General features: G+C 37.8%; 1 protein-coding gene across 4 annotated transcripts in view; it reads left to right on the top strand.

Annotated features, from left to right (window-relative positions):
- The window catches only part of ERBB4 (v-erb-b2 avian erythroblastic leukemia viral oncogene homolog 4), a 1,604,115-nt gene that overhangs the window by 1,095,099 nt on the left and 498,822 nt on the right, over positions 1–10,194 (top strand). For all 4 annotated transcript variants that reach the window (XM_006872745.1, XM_006872748.1, XM_006872746.1 and 1 more), the window contains exons 8-9: positions 2,253–2,366; positions 7,677–7,803. In XM_006872745.1, the coding sequence (XP_006872807.1) occupies positions 2,253–2,366; positions 7,677–7,803 (241 nt within the window). The remainder of the gene's footprint in view (positions 1–2,252; positions 2,367–7,676; positions 7,804–10,194) is intronic.

Here is a 10,194-nt window from a genome sequence, read left to right as displayed (position 1 = left end):
AAAGTCTCCAGCTGCTCCATCGCTCCACATCATCATCTCTGCCTCCATTTCAGGCATCACTGCTTCTCTGGATAGGGTCCCGCTCTCTGCTCTTCTCCCTTGATGGTCCTAGGGACCTCTGCTCCTGGACGGAAAAGTTAATCGCTTACAAGCTTTCAAGAGGGAACCTAGATCCAGAGGGCATGGAGTAAGGTAGAATCTCCAGTGAGTAGTATTCAGTCTGTCTATGCGGGGTTGATGCAATGAAATGCAGACGGGTCTCTTGTGATACAATATTGAATAATTGTTATCAGGACTGATTGTGAGGGTCGGAAATGTAAAGGTAGATGTTTTATAGCAAGGAGGGGAGTGATTAGCCCTTTATTTTCTACATAAACGAATGATCCAATGCACTCCCCAGAACTTATCCTGTGGGAGATTTTCTTTTGTACTGTCTTTCGAATGCACTCCTAAGTGAGTCTGCAGGGCAGCTGCCATCTCTTTTAAACTTGTACCTCCATTCAAGTTTAGCATTTTTTTGTCTTCCTGTCAGCTTGTCATAAGTCTCCCCTCTTATGGCCACAGGTATGAGCTGAGTCAAAAGTGTCAGAACTACAGTGAATGACATGGAGCTCTGGACTTGTGCTTGTCATCCAGCTCATGCTCCATTCCAAATGTGCTGCTTATATGTTACAATAGATTGCTGTTCAACATGCCTATTGGTATGGCTTCATGGTTCTTGCAGAACTTTGTTAATAATGGTTTTGGACACATGGTTTGCTAGATGACCCAGAGCCAGAAACACATGTTAGGGATTATTTGTCAAATGATGTATAATCATATGCCATCAAAGAATGACCTAGTTAACTCTAGAATCCTAGGGATTCTTTGCTGTGATTTTCATAATAGAACTTGTCATAACTCCACATGATGTATCTTCCCAACATAGATACCTCTAGTATCATAAAGTCTCTTGGGCTGAATAGCTCAAGTCGCAGGATTGCTTGCACTACAGCCTGGAATGAAATCAGATACCTTTCTTGAGTTGGGCTCCCCTTAAAACTTACAGCCTCCCATCATACTGAATATTTAGCCAGACTACTTTTTCCAGCCATCAAATATGCCATCTCCAAAGCCAAAAGTAACCTAATTGTTGTTGTTGTTGTCAAGTGAGTCAGAACCGATTCATAGCGACTCCATGCACAGCAGAACGAAACAATGTCCGATCTTGGGCCAACCCCACCACCGCTGCCACACTTGATGCCATCAATGATGCCACCTGGCTGATCCATCTTTTTGGGGGTCTTCCTCTTTTTCTCTGACCCTCCATCTTACCCAGCATGACATCCTTCTCCAGCGACTGTTCTTTCCTGACAATATGTCCAAAGTATGAGAGACGAAGCTTAGCCATCTTGGCCTCCAAGGAGCACTCTGGCTGCACTTCTTCCAAAACAGATCTATTGGTTCTTTTGGCAGCCCATGGCACTTTCAGTATTCTCCTCCAACACCACAACTCAAAGGCATCAATTCTTCTATGATCTTCCTTATTCACTGTAGCCTAATAGGTGTTGCATTTTCCATGTTTCTCAAGATGCAGAAATTTGTCCTTTACTTGGAAAGAGATATCCTGACATGTCTGAAGTCAATGGATTCCTAAGCAGTTCACTGACATAGCAAGTAATAAGATGTTCCTGCCCTATTTGATATACTTTTCCTAAAATACTACTCTTTTAAATTTATTTTTTCCTTCATATAAAAATATGGGGGAAATTGCTGTATCTCACCTTTAAAATATTGAACACACTTGGTCCAAGGCAGCTTTATTTATGCTTCTTGTGACTTGAATGTGACTAAAATGCTAAACAATCTTTAGACTTCAGACTTGCATCATGACATGAAATGAAGTGGAACTATTGAAAAACACAAACTAAATGTCATATGTTTTCCTAAATCTATAAAAGAAATTCGGTCTATCTTGGGGGCAATTCAGGGTCTGGAGCAATAGACAAGTAAGTACTAGTGGTTGTCACACAGTGCCCTCAGATTTGAATGTGGATGTTTATATGTACTATTTCAGGAATAGAATTACACTCTCATAGATGAAATATATGTTGGTATATGGCAAGCATAAAGATATTTAGAGAAAAGGTGGTTTTAGGAGAAGAGACATATGTACAGTCAATAATGTTAATCATTTTTAAACCTTCAAACAGCTTGTTATGAATATGTTTGCTGGACATTAACATGATTGCTTATTTTACCCTTTTTACTAGATAACTTTGTGGTAGATTCCAGTTCTTGTGTTCGTGCCTGCCCTAGTTCTAAAATGGAGGTAGAAGAAAATGGGATTAAAATGTGTAAACCTTGCACTGATATTTGCCCAAAAGGTGAGTGCTGCTGTTGATTGTATCCTCTCCAGCAGGTGCTTACACTGATGTTTTCTATTCACATTTCAAATACTAAACAAATTAGTTTTTTTGTGTTTTTTTTTTTTTTTTTTTTTTTAAACACACCTATCCTCTAATATAACCAACTTTCCCTCTCAAACTTTTGCATGTCTCAGACACTTACTAGAGATATCCCTGAGACATCAACTGTCATTGTAGTGGGAATTCCTGATTTTGAATGACACCTATGAAATTGAATCAGATGAAATTCAAATTTAAGTTTCATAGAAACTCAGAAATAAAGTCACACTGAGTTTACATGTTGTAAATCTTAGATTCTGTGCACCAGATAATGTCTCATATGGTTACATTAGCATTAGAAATAAGTATTAGGTGTTTGCCACTGTATGCAAAATGCTCTGTTAAGCATGAAGAATTACAAAGACACATGCAACATGCAATTTATTCTCCAAGTCTTCTATGATACTATGAAAAATAAGATGCATGAAATGACAAGGAAGCTTACCATAAGTGTTGCAGATAATTCATGCTAAAGATTTTTAGTGGAGGACGAAGTCCCTTCCAGTCATAATTCTCAAATTCCTTAGGAGAATGAAACTTAAATTAAGGAAGACCAAACTATAGTTCATGCTTCCTGAAATGTATTAATTTTTCCAAAGTATGAAAGGAGAAAGATGAGGCTTTCTACTCCCGTAAGGATTTACACCCTCGGAAACCCTGTACAGGGTCGCTATGGGTCGGAACCGACTCGACAGCACTTTACTACAACAACAACAAATTAAGGAATAGATTAGAAAAGGACAAATCTCCGACTAAATTTTAGGATATATAGATAGATACATAGACAGATGTATGTTGTTGTTGTTGTTGTAAGATACATAAAAAAAAAAAAAAAAAAAAAAAAAACATTGTTACTAGGATTCCAGTTCATATATACATGGGTTTACTTTAAAATAGAAAGTGTTCAGACATGTCTCTGTGGTCAGTGGATAGCTATAGAAATGTTTAGTTAGTAGTATGCTTGTCTTTGTCTTTTTTCACTACGTAACAACAGCAACAAAAAGAATACTTTTTGTGCTATGGAGAAAAAACCAAAAACAATTTTGTGGCCAGGACTAATATTACATTTTTAACCAAATCATTGAAACTGTGCAGCAGTTTATGGGACTGTTGTGTCCCATGAAACAATCATTTTGGGTTTTTTTTTTAAGCAGATCAGACATTTTAAGGAAGGTCAGAAAGAACTCAAAGATGAGCCAAGAGAAGGAAGATGATCAACTACAAGAAATGAAGTATCTGGGTCAATTGCAGAAATTGGTGGAATAAGACCATAGAATTACCACTGATGTGCTAGATACTGAGATTAGGATCTCATATGTTTTGTCATTTCCCCTTTTAAGTGAACACCTTGGCCTCAGAAAGCTTTTGGTTCCAAAAGTGCCAAAAGCATTGTGTGAAGATCAACTAGGTCAGAACTGATCTTTCCATCAATATTCTAGGCAAGATCAAAACTAATGAACACAATTATATAGAATGAATCATAATCAGGGAAAAGTCTTGGGTATACCAATATGATTCAAAGAGCAAGGTCCAATCAAAACAGGGGTTCTGCTGGGCTAGTTGCATTTAGACAAAGAAGTCAACTCAGAAGATTATGGCACCCTTTTTTAGGGAGAATCTCACAGGGGTAATCTGAGTGGATTATCTTGAAGGCCATACAATTTATTGTGAAGAAATCTTAAGAAAATTGACAAATGAGAACAAAGTCATGACAATGTGCATGTTCGTCTTTCAATGTCTCAAGGGTGGACCTATGAGGATTTCCATGAGAAAATTTATCCCAGCAACCTTGCAACCTTGATCTTGTCTCTTCAGACTTCTTTTTCTTCTTTAAACTCAAGGAAATATGATTTGAGCCCCTCCTTCAATGTGTGAAACTGCCAATTTGACATGGTGTCAAAGAGCATAGAATTCTTCAGGGAAGGGCTATAGAGATGGAAACATTATCTTCAGAAGTATATAGACCTAGATGGAGGTTATGTTGAGAAACATTACCTTCACATTTTGGTATTTTTGGTTAATAATGGCGTGTATAATTTTATAGCAATACTTATTGACTTACTGTGATTATAAATACATATATGTGTATATATATGTTGTTGTTGTGACGCACCATTGAGTTGGTTGTGACTCATTACTACCCTGTATAGAGTTTCTAAGGCTTTGAATATTCACCTCATCTTTCTCCTGTGGTCAGCTGCTGGGCTCGAACTTCGGACTTTGTGGTTCACAGCCCAGTGCTTATCGTATACAACCACTGCTCTCTCCACATATATCCCTGGATAAGCTGTGTACTGCTAATCTCAGTGTTGGCAGTTTAAACCCACCAGCTGCTCCTAAGAGAAATACAAGGCTTTCTGCAGCCTTTACTGTCTTGAAAACCCAGTACTAAGTACTATGAGTTGGAATCCATGGCATGGCAGTGGATTTGGTGTGTGCTGTAGGATAAGCACTGGGCTTCAAGGTTGGTTTGAAATGCAAGATCTGCAGTTCAAACTCACCAGCCACTCCTCAGAAACCCTATACAGGGTTATTATGATTTGGAATCGACCCAATAGCACTTAATAACAACAACCATACACACACACACACACACACACACACACACACAAGCTCATTAGATCTGTAGAGTAAGCACTGGGTTGCAAACTACAAATTCAGCAGTTAGAGCCCACCAGCTACTCCATGAGAAAGTGATGAGACTTTCTCCTCCCACAAAGATTTATAGCCTCGGAGATCCTATACAGGATCTTTATGAGTAGACACAGGGTCCTGGTGTGGTGCTGTAGAATTAGCACTGGAATGCTAACTGTAAAGTTGGAGGTTCAAACCCAAAGGCCGCTTTGCATTGGAATCGACTCCAAAGCACTTAACTACACCACCATTAATACATATATACATGCATATATATGTATGTATTGTTGTGGTGGTTAAGTGCCATAGAGTTTATTCTGACTTGTAGTAACCCTGTATAGGGTTTCTGAGGAGCACCTGGTGAGCTTGAACCACCTACTTTGTGGTTCCAACCAACCTTGCAGACCAGCACATTAACCAGCAGCACCATTGATAGGTACCATTGAATTGGTAGCGACTCATAGGATTGAAGTTGTCAAGGACTTCATTCTTCTTGGATCAACTATCAACACTCGCGGAAGTAGCAGTCAAGAGATCAGACGACGTATTGCACTGGGCAAATCTGCTGCACAGGAACTTTTTAAAGTATTGAAGAGCAGAGATGTCAGCTTGAGGACTAGGGTGCGCCTGACCCAGGCCATTGTGTTTTCAATAGCCTCATATGGATGCGAAAGCTGGACAGTGAATAAAGAGGATCGTAGAAGAATTGATGCCTTTGAGTTGTGGTGTTGGAGGAGAATACTGAGGGTGCCATGGACTGCCAAAAGAACCAATAGATCTGTTTTGGAAGAAGTGCAGCCAGAGTGCTCCTTGGAGGCCAGGATGGCTAAGCTTCGTCTCTCCTACTTTGGACATGTAGTCCGGAGGAAACAATCGTTGGAGAAGGATGTCATGCTGGGTAGGGTGGAGGGTCAGAGAAAAAGAGGAAGACCTCCAACGAGATGGATCGGCCAGGTGGCATCATTGATGGACTCGGGGGTGGCAGCGGTGGTGAGGTTGGCCCAGGATCGAACATTGTTTCGTTCTGCTGTGCATGGAGTCGCTATGAGTCGGTTCCGACTCGATGGCACCTGACAACAACAACAACACAACAACATAGTGACCCTATGTGCAACAGAATGAAATGAAACATTGCCTGGTCCTGTTCCAACCTTGCAGTTGTTGATACACCTGAGCTCCTGCTGCTGCCACTGTGTTAGTACAATTCATTGGGGGTCTTCCTCTTTTTCACTGACCCTCCACTATACCAAAATATTGTCCTTCTCCTGGGACTGATATTTCCTATAATTTAGCTGAAATATGAGAGATGAAGTCTAGTCATCATGGCTTCCCAGGAACACTCTGGCTATATTTCTTCCAACACAAATTTGTTTGTTCTTCTGGTCCATTCATTGTGCTTTTAATATTCTCCTCCACCACCGTGACTTCTTCTATGGTCTTCTATATTCATTGTTCAACTTTCACATGAACATGAGGCTATTGAAAATATACATAATTATTTATATATGTATATATAATTCATAACATATATATTTTTGTTGTTGTTGTTGTTGTTGTTAGGTACTGTTGAGTTGGTTCCAACATATAGTGACCATATGCACAATAGACTGAAACATTGTCTGATACAACACCTCCTAACAAATGTTACACTGTCTGAGCTTATTAATGAAGTCACTATGCCAGTTAATTCATTAAGAATGATCCTGTTTTTCATATACCCTCTAATTTACCAAGCATGATGTCCGTCTCCAGGGACTGGTCCCTTATGACAATGTGTCCAAAGTAAATGAGACAAAGTCTTGCCATCCTTGCTACTAAGGAGTATTTTAGCTGTACTTCTTCCAACACAGATTTGTTCATTCTTTTGGAAGTCCAGAGCATGTTTAACAGTCTTTGCTAGCTGAGGACTTGCTTGTCACTATTACTCATGGCTTATTAAAACAAGTTATCCATTTTAAACTGCTGATTCCTTTGGGGAATTGTCCCCACAAACTTTTCCTAAAGCATCTATGATCCATTCTTCTTGATTCAATTTTAGCAGAATTCATGTTGCCCTGATAGGGACTCTTTTCAAAGTGATATCTTATCCTTTTTAGAGCCTCAAACTAAACCCTGTTCAGACATGTTACAACAAATTAGTGTGAGTTTATTTTGATGCAAAAATTGTTTTTGAAATTCATGCATTTTTTTTCATAATGCACATTTCCATGATTATCTCTCCTATATGTATGTCTATAAATATATGTGTGCATGTGTACATATTCATGTATCTAGAGAATTTTTTGAAGTAGAACTGTCAGAAAGCATGTGCAATACACAATTAAAGAACAAATATTTAAACATCTCCTTATTCTGGTTACAACTCACATTATTGGTACTTTCAGTTTGCGCTCATAATCCATTTGTCCAATGTTTCTACAACTATAGTTGGCATTATTTTTACCTAACTGATTAGTCTTTTAAAAGTATTAAATATGTTACTTTAGATTTGATTAAGAAATAAGTAATTTTATGTAATAAGTTGCTCATTGTTATTTTATTATTAAATGCACAAAAGAACTTCATCAGTTTCCTGACTGCATCTTGTTTCTGTAGCTTGTGATGGCATCGGCACAGGATCGTTGATGTCAGCTCAGACTGTGGATTCCAGTAACATCGACAAATTCATAAACTGCACTAAGATCAATGGAAATTTGATCTTCCTTGTCACTGGGATTCATGGGTCAGTATTACATTTTTGTATAAAATTATTCTACAAAGTGTAGTCAAAGCCTAAGGGATTCTTTGACATTGTCTGCTCATATCTTTCAGACCCAGAGAAGGTTTGCTCTCCATTAATGCTCTCTCCTAACAAAATAAGTGTATTTTAAATCATCAGTGATAGTAAAGCATCCAGATTTTGATTTGGGTGATTAGTAAGGTGTGAACATATAATTTTACTTAAGTCAAAATGTATTTTTAGGACATTCTCCTCAAGTCTAGAGACTTCAATAAGATTGACTTGCATTTAGATATGTTTAGGGAAAACACTATGAATCAGTAAAGAATTTCATTCACATTCTTAACTGATTAATTCAAGGCAAAAATTAACATTTCCAAAAAGAAATTTCACATAAATATCTCAGCAAGTTGAAATTCTCCTGAGTTTCTTTTAGATATTCTTTTTACCCTGAAATGTTATTTTTCTCTTTTCTCTTAAATTGGGAAGTCAGTACTACCATACAAGATCTACTTAATGAATTTCATTTTGATCATATTTAACTGAAACAGTTTATGAGCACCTTCATAACAGAACCACCTGCTGACTTTAACTAGAAAAATAATCAAATTTGTGTTCTTTGAATCATAATAAAGATGTCTATATCTTATTTTTACATTTTATCTATTTGGTTACATTTTTACTTAATCTCTAAATCTTAGTGCTATAGGCTACAAGAAAGAAAAGCCCTCACATAATTCACATCAGAATCTTCCTGTAACATACATCACATCTTTTCTAGATGCAAAATAATTTACTACATTATGACTAAGTATGCTCAGAGAGAAACAGCAAGAGCAATAGAACATAGTGTTTATCATTCCATTAAATAAAACTACTGTATGTGTTATTACATAAAAGTTTTCTTTAGCTTGAAATTGTTGTTAGAAAGCGACCCTATGCACAACATAATGAAATGCTACCCAGTCATACACCAACCTCACAATAGTTGCTACATTGGAGCCCACTGCTGCTGCCACTGTGTCAATCCATCTCATTGGGGGTCTTCCTCTTTTTTCCATACCCTCAACTTTACAAAACATGATATCCTTCCTCAGGGACTGATCCCTCCTGATAATACGTCCTAAGTATGAAAGACATAGACTGGCCAGCCTACTTTTCAAGGAGCACTCTGGCTGTACTTCTTCCAACACAGATTTGTTTATTGTTTTGGCAGTCCATGGTAATTTTAATATTCTCTGCCAACACCATAACTCAAATGTATCAATTCTTCTATGGTCGTCCTTATTCATTCTCCATCTTTCACAATCATATGAGGTTAATGAAAATACCATGGCTTGGATCAGGCGCATCTTAGTCCTCAAATTGACACCTTTACTCTTGAACACTTACTTTAAAGATGTCTTATGCAGATTTACCTAATGCAGTATGTAGTTTGATTTCTTAACTACTTCTTTCTTTTAATATGGGCTACTGTCAGGTATTTTAATAGTATGTACTGTCTGCTATCAAATGTGTTGTACTCATAATGAGCCTTCAGGGTTTTCTTAAATAAATAAAATCCAAATTTCTAACTTATGTTGAAAAATATGAATACTTAATAACTCTATTCCAATATTATAAATGGCAATGATCAATGGAACTGGGAAACAATGGTCAATAGATTCTTAAGCAATTCATGATAATATAACTTGAAATCTTGCCAAATACAGATGGACTTGATGATAATTCATAGTTACCTTGGCCTACTTAGAGATTTGGCAAAATCTACATGCATCTTTATACATGCATACGAGGGGCCTTCAAAAGTTCATGGAAAAATATCACCTCAAGATTGTGAAACATTTTTACAAAATTATTGAAGTTCTCGATGGCACTTGACAACAACAACAACAGTTAAAACCCAAGGAGCTCTGGTAGTGTAATGGTTACAAGTTGCCTGCTAACCACAAGGTCAGCAGTTCAAAACTACCAGCTGTTCCACAGGAGAAACATGAGGCCTTCTTATCCTGTAAAGATTTACAGTCTCAGAAACCCTGTGCAGGTTCACTATGAGTCGGACCTGACTCCACAGCACATAACCAACAAACCAAGTCAAAACCCATCAGCCTCTATGGGAGAAAAGACCTGACTTTCTGCTTCTGTAAATATTAGCCTAGGAAATCGTATGAAGCAGTTTTACTTTTACCTGTAGGGTTACTATGAGTTGTAATTGATGCCATGGCACACAACAATGATATGTATGTATGTATGTATGTATGTATGTATGTATGTTGTTGTTGTTGTTAAGTGCTGTCAAGTCAGTTGAGACTCATAGTGACTCTGTATAGGGTTTCTCAGGAGCAGCTGGTGAGCTTGAACCATCGACCTTGCAGTTCAATACGATCTTGCAGT

This window comes from Chrysochloris asiatica, unplaced genomic scaffold (assembly GCF_000296735.1).
Source record: "Chrysochloris asiatica unplaced genomic scaffold, ChrAsi1.0 scaffold00212, whole genome shotgun sequence".
NCBI classification, from domain to species: domain Eukaryota; kingdom Metazoa; phylum Chordata; class Mammalia; order Afrosoricida; family Chrysochloridae; genus Chrysochloris; species Chrysochloris asiatica.
Note: the sequence above shows the minus strand (reverse complement) of the source record. Positions and strands in the feature narration are given on the sequence as shown.